Consider the following 14,068-nt stretch of genomic DNA (forward strand, 5'->3'; position numbering starts at 1 on the left):
TGACATTTGGGGGGATTTGTACCGTCCTGACATTTGGGGGGATTTGTACCATCCTGACATTTGGGGGGATTTGTACCATCCTGACATTTGGGGGGGATTTGTACTGTTCTGACATTTGGGGGATTTGTACTGTTCTGACATTTGGGGGATTTGTACTGTTCTGACATTTGGGGGGATTTGTACCGTTCTGACATTTGGGGGGGATTTGTACTGTTCTGACATTTGGGGGGATTTGTACCATCCTGGCATTTCAGGGCATCAATAATGAGATCGATCGTCAATACATCAGGATTGATCGATTATCACATACACATCCCATCATTTGTAGACTCTATAACTTTCCCACACATACACGGATTTGGGTTATTTTTACCACAGAAATGTAGCGGATTAAACGTTTGGCCTTAATTTATGAAGAACGATTATTTATTTGCAAAATGATATATCAGAGATTAAGAAGAACATCTTTTTTTTTTTAATTTCTCGTCTTTTTTTTAGTTTATATAGCAAAAAGCAAAAAATTCCACCAAAAGAAAGCTCTATTTGTATTTGAAAAAGATGATAAAACATGTATATGGCTACAGCGTTGCATGACTGAGTAACTGCATTGAAAGCTGAAGCCTGGGCAGGACGGGGGTTAAAGTGTCCAGTATTGAGGAGGTCCAACACTGGGAATAGCAGCACTGCAGGCAGAAGGGTCGGCTCTACAGTAACAAAGTAACAGATTTATTGTAGGATTGGCGCGGTTTTATCATTTTTTTAGTATTACAATTTGACTCTTTTCTGTGAATTTATTCCTTGTATACTTTCTCCATCCTGTTTTCTAAAATCTGTCTGTGATGGTCACCAGAGAACAAGGTGAGAACGAGTTCTCCCCCGCTGCGGCTGTACATCCGGAGATGTCTGTTCTCTTCCGATACGTACCAGTTTTTGATCAAGACTCTGAGCCTTGCGTAGGGTTCTGCGCTATCATAGAAGGCCAACTCGTGGTCGTCGTTGGATTTCGACTGACTGATTTCTACGTGATCGGGATCGTCAATGTAGATCAGGTCCTCTTCTCCGTCCATGGCAAAGTTATTGATCATTTTTGTACCGGAGGCATCTATGAGGTTATACGCGTCTTTTCCTTCTCCTCCGTGAAGAACGTCATGTCCACCCATTGGCTGGATAAGATCGTTGCCTCCTGCACCGTTGAGGTAGTTGTCGTCATCGTTTCCTACAAGAACGTCATCATAGCTGGTGCCCAGTATATTCTCCATTCCAAAGTAGAGGTCTCCCTCAGCGTCTGTGCCTGATCCGAAGCCGAGATGCAAACTGACAAACACACCGGATTCACTGCTGATGTTCCCTAAGAACAGTAAGGTATCTGACCCTGTGCCTCCATAAACTGTATCAGCTCCTGGACCCGGATAGATGAGGTCGTTCCCTGCTTCACCAAGAATGAGGTCTTCTCCTTCACCTCCATGGACTTGGTCATCTCCAGGTCCACCTGAAAGGTAGTCTTTCCCACCCGACCCTTGGAGAACATCATTCCCATCTTCACCACAGAGTAGATCTGTATTTTTACCCCCTACAATCGTGTTATTCAAAGAATTGCCATCAACGAAGTTTCTTTCCTGAAGAGATCCGTACACGGTTGGCAAAGATTGAAGACTTTCTGCCGAGAGATCGAGATGTAACTCTTTATTGTAAAGCCTGTAGTCTGAAAGTAAGGGCTGCACCTCTAAGGTCTCCTCTGAGAAGGTGAACCACACGTCATTGGTCTGAACTATCAAATGTCTGTCATTTTCACTTCTGCCAAAATGAATGAGGTAACAACGCCATTTGGCAACTGACGGGGCAGTTATCACCACGTGCCTAATGGTTGGAACAGAACCTGTCTGCATTGTACACTGGATATCTCTAAAGTTGACGTCAAGAACAAGATAATCCACTTTTTGGTCATTTGCCCGATTCTCGATATCGTAGCTGCCTTCGTAGTTTTTTCTTAGTTGGTAGGTATCGCTTCCATCTCCACCAGTCAACGATGCTCCATTTGTCTCTGGGTCTATGTAGTTGTCTTTTTCATTCCCATATATCTCAACGTATCCAGGAGGCCCAATTATCTTGGTTGCCCCTTGATACACGCCAGACCTGGTGTCTAGAACCTCCGTACCTTCTGTATCTCTGGATTTATCGATGGCATAGACAACGGGTTTGGTTCCACTGGGAATGCTAAAGATTACTCCATCTTCTGTCCGAAACTGTAAATGTCTGTATTTTTCTAACGCGAACCAAGAAAGAATGATAATGTCACAATTTTCACTACTTCGAATATAAAGATCACGATGTACAGACAAAAGGAGACCCGATATTGCATAACGCATTTTAACGGTGAAACTCAGAGAGCTGTATTTCTCCTTAATATACAGAACATCCATCATGCCATCGTCTGCAAAATTATTAATGAAGATGGTACCCTGGCCACAAGCAATGATGTATGTATCACTGCCATCTCCTCCTGTTACAGAGCCTCCACCTTGGCTTTTTTTAATGAAGTTTGCTTTATCGTTTCCTTGGATAGAATCATGGTGTGAGGAGCCAATCACAGTCATTATATGTTCGTTTCCAGAAATGGTGTTCAAGTCAATATTGACTCCTTCTTCGGAGTCGCTATAGTCCAATATCAGTGGGCTGATTTCTGGCTCTGCCGTTGTATTGGAAACCTGAAATACGGCAAAATCTTTGGTTTTGAATATGATGTGCTGCCATTGCCATCCTCTCTTCCAGTCTTTGATGATGACACAGATCTTCCCATTGGAGTCCCATATCTTCAGAGAAAGTGGGGGCTCTATATTGACTTTTAGGCTTCCAAGATACGCAGGCAACTCGACCATGTCCATTAAGTCATCATTTGCAAAATTATCGATGGTATCACAGATCCCCTTTTCTTGTATAGCATACATGTCTTTTCCCTCTCGACCGGCAACAGTATTTGCACCACCTCGTCCCTGGATCACATTGTTCAGCCGGTTTCCGTTTATATCGTCATCAAAGTTTGTTCCTATGACATGAACTACTGTTTTCCAAGCTGAGTTTTGCAGGTCAATGTTTCTGAGAGAATCTTGACTTGAAAAATCGATGGTCACTGGCTGTAATTCGACTTTTCCAGTGAACTGGACTTGCCCAACATCAAATAAAACTCCGTCTGAAGTTTTAAAGCTCATGTGCTGGTATTCCGCTCCAAGAAACCAATTTTTAATCCATACTTCATGAAGATTGTTGTGAAAGAGCTTGAGATCGTTTCCTATTTTGCTAGCATCCAATTGTGGAAACGTAATGTTGAAAACTAAAAGGTCCATCAGTTTGTCGGTTGCTTGGTTATAAATCTCAGTTTTCCCTCCATCAAGGGGAACGTAGTAAGTGTCTTGACCGTTCCCACCATGGACAAAACTCATCTGTGGACCTAAAAAAAATATATCGTTGCCATTGCCACCATAAAGCTCGTAGTGATATTTATCAAGAGTGTAAGAAAAGTCTTTGATGATATTTTGTTGCACAGCAAAGAAGCGGTTGGCTTTGGCATTGCCTATGTAGGTGCCATATAAGGATTTGTCATCTAACGTCTCGGAAGAAATGACCTCCTCTGTTTCTAGAGGAATGAACCATAAAGCGGTTGCAGTTTTCTGTTGCAATGTAATATTTACAGCTTCTCCGATTCCCAAGACCACATCATCAACTTCACAGTCCTTCTCAAACTGGATCACTTTTTCAATTCTTTTCGAGGTAACGGGATCAGTCCAAGTAATTTTCATTGAACTGTGGTCTGTTAGCTCAACTCTTAGGTTGCCACCATAGGCAGACCTTTCCCCTTGAGTAAAGTCTATCTTTTTGTGGCATGCATCCCCATCATTTTCATCTAAGATCTTGAAGTAATTTTCAGCAGTCTGCAGCTTGCGCACGGTGTCCATGTCCTTTGCATGTTCCTCTTCCAGGCTGTAAACATTATAGATCATTCCATAGACATCTATCTGTTTCAGTATTTCCAGAAAACCTTTGGCCACATCTTTTACGGCTAGGACAACCCCTTCACTAACAGCCGTAAATTTTTTCCATCCACTGGCATCTGGAGGTAAAGCATCGAGCTTCTTCTTAATGTCGTGGTAGAGCGGATCAATAACTAGACGTATGATCGTTAAAGCGACAGTCACTGGAAGCATTTCCGGACCAGCCAGGGCTGTGATAAATATAGCTCCATCCAGCACCGCGTCGGCTACGCCTACTGAACTGTTTTGGTTGAGGTCCTCATATATATTAAAGGCAGTAAAAGCAGCTGAGAGGATGGGAATTTCCCTAGCAACACTGCCAACTTTGGACATACTACAGTTGTGTCCAAAATTATTCAACCCCCAATGCTGTAAAGGGGTTTAGGGACTATAGTGTACATTTGGAATTGTATTCAGAATCAAATCCTACAAGGACGTTGTAACTACCCAAATGCAACTAAAATGACATCAATTGTTTATGTAATACAGTAGTAAATGGTTCTTATGTGGTTTCTTCATTGCCACAATTATTCAACCCCTTAAAGACTACCACTCTGAAGAACAGAGGTTCATACAGGTGCTTTCCATCAGGTATTGAAAACACCTGTGGATGTCACCGAGCAGCAATCAAGCATAATAAGCACCAATTAGGCAGCTTTAAAATGACTGTGATACTCAGCTCCTTCTAGACATTTACTGGTGTGGTTACAAACATGGTGAAGGCAAGAGAATGGTCCAGGAAGACAAGAGAAGAGGTGATTTCTCTTCACAGGAAGGGCAATGGCTATAAGAAGATTGCAAAGATGTTAAACATACCAAGAGACACCTTAGGAAGCATCATTCGCAAATTCAAGGCAAAGGGCACTGTTGAAACGCTACCTGGTCGTGGCAGAAAGAAGATGCTGACTTCGACTGCTGTGCGCTACCTGAAGCGTAGAGTGGAGAGAAGTCCCCGTGTGACTGCTGAGGAACTGAGAAAAGATTTGTCAGATGTGGGTACAGAAGTTTCAGCCCAGACAATAAGACGCACACTGCGTAATGAAGGCCTCCGTGCCAGAACTCCCAGGCGTACCCCCTTGCTGTCTCCAAAGAATAAGAAGAGTCGACTGCAGTATGCCAAAAGCCATGTGGACAAACCACAAAAGTTGTGGGATAGTGTTCTGTGGACTGATGAAACAAAATTAGAACTGTTTGGGCCCATGGATCAACGCTATGTTTGGAGGAGGAAGAACAAGGCCTATGATGAAAAGAACACCTTGCCTACTGTGAAGCATGGTGGAGGGTCAATCATGCTTTGGGGCTGTTTTGCTTCTGCAGGTACAGGGAAGCTTCAGCGTGTGCAAGGTACCATGAATTCTCTTCAGTACCAGGAGATATTGGATGGAAACGTGATGCAGTCCGTCACACACCTGAGGCTTGGGAGACGTTGGACCTTTCAACAGGACAATGATCCCAAGCATACCTCCAAGTCCACTAGAGCATGGTTGCAGAGGAAAGGCTGGAACATTTTGGAGTGGCCATCGCAGTCACCAGACTTAAATCCGATTGAGAACCTCTGGTGGGACTTAAAGAAAGCAGTTGCAGTGCGCAAGCCTAAGAATGTGACTGAACTGGAGGCCTTTGCCCATGAAGAATGGGCGAAGATACCCGTAGATCGCTGCAAGACACTTGTGTCAAGCTATGCTTCACGTTTAAAAGCTGTTATAACTGTAAAAGGATGCTGTACTAAGTACTAAGATTGAATGTCACTTGGGGGTTGAATAAAACTGATAATGCTGTGAGCACAGAAAAGACATTTGTGGTTATTTCATTATAACTGTTATGTTATATTTGTCTGACCTACAAGTGCCTCTTTAATGTAAATGTAAGCAAGATGACTGAATGATCAAAAGCAATGTCAAACTGGCCAAAACACTCAATTTCAGTGGGGGTTGAATAATTTTGGACACAACTGTACTTGTGAACTCTTCGGCTGCAGTTTCCTCTAGACGTGTAGAAATCTTCACTATCGATTTTTGGGCAATGTCGCCAACAAAACCATTAACCGCCTCATTGACACCGACCATTTCGGTCACTCCGTGCACACCTTGGACTAACGTGACTCCTCCTTCCCATTTCCGACCCTCAGCAAACATCTGGTTTGCAGCTTGAAGACCCATCAAAGTCCCATAGATTCCCAAGCCATGGTTTATTTTGCCGGCGACCGAATGGCTTTCTCCAAAGTATGAGTTGAGTACATCTTCTGATTTCAAAGTGTCCTTCATAACGGGCATTAAAATCTCCTTTGTGTCCGAAGGGTCTTGTTTATTCTGCAGAACTATCTTGATGCCTCCTTCGTATCTCTCAACCGACTTCATTTTCTGGTATCTGGACAGGTCCTCTGGTGTCTGTTCTCCGATTTCGGCACTTATTTTCTCTACAAGTTCTTTCCGGTCTTCCATCATCTTCAAGTGGAATTCTGTCTCGAGAGAATTTTCTCTCCCTTGCTTTTCAATGGTCAGAAGATCATTTCTTTTTTCTTCAGATAAAGGCCTTCTTTGTTTCTCCGAGACTATGGGGTCTAGTGGCCGGATCACACCCTCCATTTTTGTTTTTACTAGGTCTAACGGCATTGGTTCCGGGTGACTGGATTCCGGACTGCTCTTAAAGTCTTGTCCGTTTTTCTGGATTGTCCATTTCTTCACAACAGACAGTGTTTTCTTTTTGATCTGCCCCCGCACGTTCTGATCATACGTCTCGTAGTCTAGTCCTATAGCAGCGTGGTTTCCTGCCCACGTCCTCCCTCTCGTCATCGGGTTGTGGTGACGGAACTCCCTCCACGACTGGTGAAGATCCCACAGTTGACGATTGACGATAAACATCTCTGGGTTCCTGACAGCCTCGGATATATGGGTCGCCAGAACAGCCATTCCATCGTAAGGAGTAATTTGCCCAATTTCACCTTCTCTACCACTGACCCATTTTTCCGCCATGTCCACAAATTTGCCTTTGTTCTTCATGTTTTCCCCCATTTCCTTATAGGTAACGTGATTTATGTTTGTTTTTCGATTCCTCCCCTCCCCTCCCTCCTTCTCTTTATTTTGAATATCATTTTTATGTTTTTTGACTTCCGGAACTTGTTCTTCGTCCGTGGTCCCGTGCAGGTTCACGTAAAAGTCGTCCATGTTTATGCTGTAGACGTAATGTTTAAATCGAAAATACCGTTTGTAATTTGCCATTTCAGTTTCGATTTTCTCGAAAATGGTCTCCCCCTGATTTTTGTTTACTCTTTTTACTTTCCGCCACGTGTCTTTCAGTTTGATATTTTTGTCTAGCCGTACGCCATCTTTCTGCAACTGCGCTCTGTATTTTTGGAGCAGTTCCCATCGTTTTGAATTTGAAGTTTGTATTACATATTTAATGTTTTTTAACAGTCCATCCATGCTGTCTACAGTTGACACGTCCACAGGTTCAGCAGACCCGGATTCTGTATAGACCTGGAGCCTTTGGATATTCAGATCTTCATCGCCAACCTTCGATTCAAAATGATCCTTTGTGGTCTCTTTCATAACCTGGTCAAGGTGGTCGTCCGAAATACTGTAAGTCTTTCCTCCCTCCGTATAATACAGGTTGATTGGAATGTTTTTTGGAGCCAGCGGGTCATACTCCACAGCCAGGTTCGGGTTCTTCTGCCACTCTGGGATTCTTCTTTTTGCGTCCCTCACGTCTCTGAGATTGTTGTCTTTGTTGATCTTGTGCGTCGGATTGTACCTGTACTCAATTTCTGGGTCGCCTGAGTCCCTCGTCAATTTTCTTCCATCCTCTTCAACTATGACCTCAACTGTGCGAGCCGAAACCCGACCGACGGTGATTTTTCTGTTTTCCATTTCTAGGAAAAAGTTTTTTAAAAAGTCTTCCCCTTCATCTCCAGCTCCTACGTTACAGGAAACTAGACTTATCTTTTTAATGGCGCCTTGATTTGAGGACCAGTGTAGAGGAGATGTGGGTTCCAGAAGTTTAGCAATGACTTCTGCCAGCTGATCGGCCGTTTTCCCACCCACTGACACCTTTCCTTCTCTGTGGCCTCCATGCCCCACCACAGAAAGTTTGGTGTTTTCCGTTATCTCGACAGCGTTGCTTCCCTCGGGTTTCCGTAGTCTGAACTGTCCGGACTTCTCATCCCATTCTAGGAGGGTTTTTGGTCGCCCCCCGGGTGTTTCCTTATTGTACAAGAAATCTGCGGAACTTTGGACGGTGTCATCTCGCTCAAGTTGGATGATAATTTGATGATCATAGGCGTCAAGCGGGGGTGTTTCTGTCAGATCGACGTCATCATTTCTGTTCGCGGAGCTGGACGCCACCTGTGGAGAACATACATGTGGATGAGATGAGGCTTCTGAGAAGACAGGGCATTATTCCTTCCACTGACACCAATGATGGGGCACTATTCCTCCCACTGACACCAATGATGGGGCATTATTCCTCCCACTGACACCAATGATGGGGCACTATTCCTCCCACTGACACCAATGATGGGGCACTATTCCTCCCACTGACACCAATGATGGGGCACTATTCCTCCCACTGACACCAATGATGGGGCACTATTCCTCCCACTGACACCAATGATGGGGCACTATTCCCCCCCACTGACACCAATGATGGGGCATTATTCCTTCCACTGACACCAATGATGGGGTACTATTCCTCCCACTGATACCAATGATGGGGTACTATTCCTCCCACTGATACCAATGATGGGGCACTATTCCTCCCACTGACACCAATGATGGGGCACTATTCCTCCCACTGATACCAATGATGGGGCACTATTCTTCCCACTGACACCAATGATGGGGCACTATTCTTCCCACTGACACCAATGATGGGACACTATTCCTCCCACTGACACCAATGATGGGGCACTATTCCTCCCACTGACACCAATGATGGGACACTATTCCTCCCACTGATACCAACGATGGGGCACTATTCCTCCACTGACACCAATGATGGGGCACTATTCCTCCCACTGACACCCACGATGGGGCACTATTCCTCCCACTGACACCAATGATGGGGCACTATTCCTCCCACTGACACCAATGATGGGGCACTATTCCCTCCACTGACACCAATGATGGGACACTATTCCTCCCACTGACACCAATGATGGGGCACTATTCCCTCCACTGACACCAATGATGGGACACTATTCCTCCCACTGATACCAATGATGGGGCACTATTCCTCCCACTGACACCAACGATGGGGAACTATTCCTCCCACTGACACCAATGATGGGGCACTATTCCTCCCACTGACACCAACGATGGGGAACTATTCCTCCCACTGACACCAATGATGGGACACTATTCCTCCCACTGACACCAATGATGGGGCACTATTCCTCCCACTGATACCAATGATGGGGCATTATTCTTCCTCCCACTGACACCAATGATGGGGCACTATTCCTCCCACTGATACCAATGATGGGGCACTATTCCTCCCACTGACACCAATGATGGGGCACTATTCCTCCCACTGACACCAATGATGGGGCACTATTCCTCCCACTGACACCAATGATGGGGCACTATTCCTCCCACTGACACCAATGATGGGGCACTATTCCTCCCACTGACACCAATGATGGGGTACTATTACTCCCACTGATACCTATGATGGGGTACTATTACTCCCACTGATGCTCCCCTAAAGTCTAAAGGGTGGTACACTGGCCCTTTGTTTAGAACGTCTGGAGACCCCCGTCTTAGAATGAATGGGATAAGTACATTAATAAAGGATCTTTATGGTGTCACGGCTGGTAAGTGATCAGGAAATCTCTGCAATACATTTCACAGAAGAATACATCTTGATGGAGGTGGAAATCCTGTGAGGAGCTCGACTCCAAGTGTTTGGCTTCAGTAGCATGCAGTTGTGTCAGCCCTGCCTGGGTTCTCCTCTACTTGGTCCACAACATCTCCCTCCTTCTCATCTCGATAAAACGAGGAGGAAGAGTTCTGTAGCCCATAGTGCTCTGGGGGTCCTTTGTCATCTATAAACCTGTTAAGAAATATTTTCACATTTCCACTAAGAGCCTGCGGCATGGTCAGGCATCATTTTTATGGGAAGAGGGGTTAGAGCAGACCTGGGCAAACTGTGGCCCCAGGGTTGAATCCGGCCCCATGGCTGTCCCTGTCTAGCTCTCGATGCCTCACCGAGGAAGCTGACGGATGTTCATGTGGAGAGACCTGGAAGGAGAAGGCCTGAGTAGCTGATCGGTACAGCGGGAAGGCTCGGTTCTGGCGGGAGAGCATTGCCTAGGAGATGTCTGGCTGCTACTCAGCCAGGTTTTTCCTGTGTTAGCGCCTCCACTCTGCAAACCCTGGAAGCCATTCACCTGTAGCGCCCTCTAGTGTGCTACTAGAATAGTGTAGGCAAATCTAATGTGTATGACTCATGGTAGTCTATGATTAAGGCTGGGTTACTGCAGGTAAAGCTGGATGACGTAGCTAGTTGGGCTCTATCACCTCCACCTGGTTCTGGAGGACCATTGAAGCTTCCAGAAGCCAGTGGGCAGAAGGGGTGGAGACCTAATCTGCATGTTTGTGGGATAATCCCAGGTTAGGAGGCCCTGGTAGAGTGGTGAGGCCAACCCATAAATATGGGAGAGTCAGGCCGGCTGAGAAGTTGGGTGAAAGATGGGGTGCTGAGGAGGCTGTCAGTGGCCTGGGAGGGGTCCCCTAGATCTAAGGGGGCTGGTCTCCAGGCTGGCTCAGGAGGATCCATTCAGTAGTATGGCATGAATGGGATCAAGGCCTGGGAGCAGAAGGAGCAAAGGGGACATCCAGGGATTCACAAGGGGAGAGACTGCCACATGTAGCAAGCTTTCAAAGGACAGCGCGGGGCTCAATCCTTTATCCTTGTCCCGGGAAATCTTCCGAGCAGCCAGGAGGGCCGGTATTGTCTGCAGGCTGTGGAGCTGGGGGCAGATCTACGGGGGAGAGAAGACATCTCTGTATGTAGTATGCAACAAGCTAAGCTAACTTTCGGAGGGGCTGCGAGTTTCTCGCCCATAAGGGGGTGTTGCTACAGATGCACAATGACTGATGGCACAGCCACCTGTTTTTACCACCCCTGACCACCCATTTGAAAGAGACCTATTCCATGAGCAGCTATTATTTCTAGTGTAGCGCCCTCTAGGATATCCAGATAGGATTTTTGTGAGTCAGAGACTTGCTAGAAGCCTGGGATGAGTCAGCCTGGGAGTGAGGTAGAGAGGTTACCTCAGGACATGCTGGGAGACCCTACAGGTCAGAGCTTTTGGAGCCCTCCCACCTTTCTAGAAAGTGGAAGAAGTTTCTAGAAGAAGGGCGGGAGGAGGCCTAGATTTTCATTGGCAAGGGAGCTTGACCAATCCCCAGGCAGGAGGCTCGGCATGTCAGCTAAGAGCAGCCCTTAAATGTGGAAGAGCCTGAGCAGCAGGGGAGTCGGGTGGAAGGTGCTGGAGTGTGGAGCCTGGGAGGGGCCCCAGGGCGGGGAGCCTACCTACAGGCTGGTGCTGGATGGAAGGATCTCCACTGTACCTATGTCTCCTAGAGAGGACAACCTGTTAGCTGGAAAGGAGCCAGTCCAGCGTAAGGCCTGAAAGCAGCAGCAACCCACCAAGCTGTGGGACAGGACCAGGGGAGGACTGACCATTCAGGCATTCCAGCATGCAGCCCAGAAGGCCAAAAAAATGGGGGATGAGCAAGGGCACCCCCACCCCCCCACAGAACCATACCAGGCCACATGCCCTCAAAATGTGGGGGTGATGAGGACAAGAGCCTCAAAGTTTATTGTCCTTCAGTCTATAGGGGATAAGACTGTAGAAATATCCCCGGCATCATTAGGAGTAAGCACTTCTCCATCATTGGTGTGAGGAATAGTGCCCCATCATTGGTGTCAGTGGGAGGAATAGTGCCCCGTCATTGGTGTCAGCGGGAGGAATAGTGCCCCATCATTGGTGTCAGTGGGAGGAATAGTGCCCCATCATTGGTGTCAGTGGGAGGAATAGTGCCCCATCATTGATGTCAGTGGGAGGAATAGTGCCCCATCATTGGTGTCAGCGGGAGGAATAGTGCCCCATCATTGGTGTCAGTGGGAGGAATAGTGCCCCATCATTGGTGTCAGCGGGAGGAATAGTGTCCCATCATTGGTATCAGTGGGAGGAATAGTGCCCCATCATTGGTGTCAGCGGGAGGAATAGTGCCCCATCATTGGTGTCAGTGGGAGGAATAGTGCCCCATCATTGGTATCAGTGGGAGGAATAGTGCCCCATCATTGGTGTCAGTGGGATGAATAGTGCCCCATCATTGGTGTCAGTGGGAGGAATAGTGCCCCATCATTGGTGTCAGTGGGAGGAATAGTGCCCCATCATTGGTGTCAGTGGGAGGAATAGTGCCCCATCATTGGTATCAGTGGGAGGAATAATGCCCTATCATTGGTGTCAGTGGGAGGAATAGTGCCCCATCATTGGCGTCAGTGGGAGGAATAGTGCCCCATCATTGGTATCAGTGGGAGGAATAATGCCCTATCATTGGTGTCAGTGGGAGGAATAGTGCCCCATCATTGGTGTCAGTGGGAGGAATAGTGCCCCATCATTGGTATCAGTGGGAGGAATAATGCCCTATCATTGGTGTCAGTGGGAGGAATAGTGCCCCATCATTGGCGTCAGTGGGAAGAATAGTGCCCCATCATTGTTGTCGGTGGGAGGAATAGTGCCCCATCATTAGTGTCAGTGGGAGGAATAGGGCCCCATCATTGGTGTCAGTGGGAGGAATAGTGCCCCATCATTGGTGTCAGTGGGAGGAATAATGCCCTGTCATTGGTGTCAGTGGGAGGAATAGTGCCCCGTCATTGGTGTCAGTGGAGGAATAGTGTCCCATCATTGGTGTCAGTGGGAGGAATAGTGCTCCATCATTGGTGGGAGGAATAGTGCCCCATCATTGGTGTCAGTGGGAGAAATAGTGTCCCATCATTGGTGTCAGTGGGAGGAATAGTGTCCCATCATCCTCTCTAATATGCCAGCAGTCTCCGACAGTCGTCTCCAGTATTACATATACTGAACATAATGTGCAGCCCTTGGGGGACATCAAGGGCCTCATTTAGGGCCCCCTATACTGTATAAGTTGACAAACACTGGATCAGAACCTTTGCCAAGTTTCTATTGCATTCTCTCCCCCCTCACTGGATAGATTCGCCTTCACTACCCGTCCCGGTGGCCACCATCACCGAGGCCATCATCACCGAGGCCACCATCACCGAGGCCACCATCACCGAGGCCATCATCACCGAGGCCATCATCACCGAGGCCACCATCACTGAGGCCACAGAAATACAGAATTTTACAGTTGTCACCGGAACATGAAGTGAGGACAGATATTCATATGGGGGACAGAGGTTCCAATGAACATTAAGATGGGTAGAGCTACCCTTTGAGGGTGGCTGGAATTGGTTGGGCCCCCCTAAGCTCTGCACAGCCAGGCAATGGTCAGTAAAACTGTCCTTGAGCTTGTTTTTTGTTGTGTGGTTTGTTAAGGGGTTAACAGCTTGAATGGGGTCTAGGGGTATATGGGACGCCCAAGGAACTGTAAAACTGTGGACCAAAAAAAACCTTTTTATTATGAAGGAGCACTGGGTCCCCTTTGGTGAACCTCCTCAGACCCCGGATGAAACTCTCCTCATCCACCCGACTGTCCTGAGGATATCCCTGGGCAAGGAATTCCAGAAGCTACTGTAAAGCAGTCCCAGAGGAGAACTTGTTGGGTCTTGCACCTGACAACCCTCTCCCTTCTGTGGCCCAGGGGGTGGAGAAGTACTCACACCGTCCTGTCCTGTAGCTTGGTGGGTTGGTGGCTTCCTTCAGGCCTTACACTGGGCAGTGGAGATCCTTCTGTCTGTTCCAGCCTGTAGGTTGGCCCCCTCCCTGGGGCCCCCTCCCAGGCTCCAAGCTCCAGCACCTACCGTCTTCCACCCGACTCCCCTGCTGCACAGGCTCTTAGCCACTATGCCCAGCC

General features: G+C 47.2%; 1 protein-coding gene across 1 annotated transcript; it reads right to left on the bottom strand.

Annotated features, from left to right (window-relative positions):
- Nucleotides 1-480: 480 nt before the first annotated feature.
- LOC149427621 (uncharacterized) lies at nucleotides 481-13,370 on the bottom strand. Its single transcript, XM_089667844.1, has 5 exons — nucleotides 13,240-13,370; nucleotides 9,977-10,073; nucleotides 7,142-8,365; nucleotides 5,973-7,093; nucleotides 481-4,359 (listed from the first exon to the last, which is right to left on the bottom strand). The coding sequence occupies exons 1-5, from the start codon at nucleotides 13,368-13,370 to the stop codon at nucleotides 792-794; spliced, it is 6,141 nt and encodes a 2,046-aa protein (XP_089523970.1). The 3' UTR covers nucleotides 481-791.
- Nucleotides 13,371-14,068: the final 698 nt, after the last annotated feature.

This window comes from Staurois parvus, unplaced genomic scaffold, assembly GCF_062004578.1.
Source record: "Staurois parvus isolate SC_StPar_1 unplaced genomic scaffold, SC_StPar_1.0 ptg003607l, whole genome shotgun sequence".
NCBI classification, from domain to species: Eukaryota; Metazoa; Chordata; class Amphibia; order Anura; family Ranidae; genus Staurois; species Staurois parvus.

What these genes read in the sequence shown, in the direction of transcription:
- LOC149427621 (XM_089667844.1), bottom strand. Translation starts at nt 13,370, where the DNA reads ATGGTGGCCTCGGTGATGATGGCCTCGGTGATGATGGCCTCGGTGATG. An exon ending in AGGGAGATGTTGTGGACCAA is followed by an intron (nt 8,366 to 9,976) that starts GTAGAGGAGAAC and finishes TGTTCTCCACAG; the next exon opens with GTGGCGTCCAGCTCCGCGAA. An exon ending in GGACCACGGACGAAGAACAA is followed by an intron (nt 7,094 to 7,141) that starts GTTCCGGAAGTC and finishes AATAAAGAGAAG; the next exon opens with GAGGGAGGGGAGGGGAGGAA.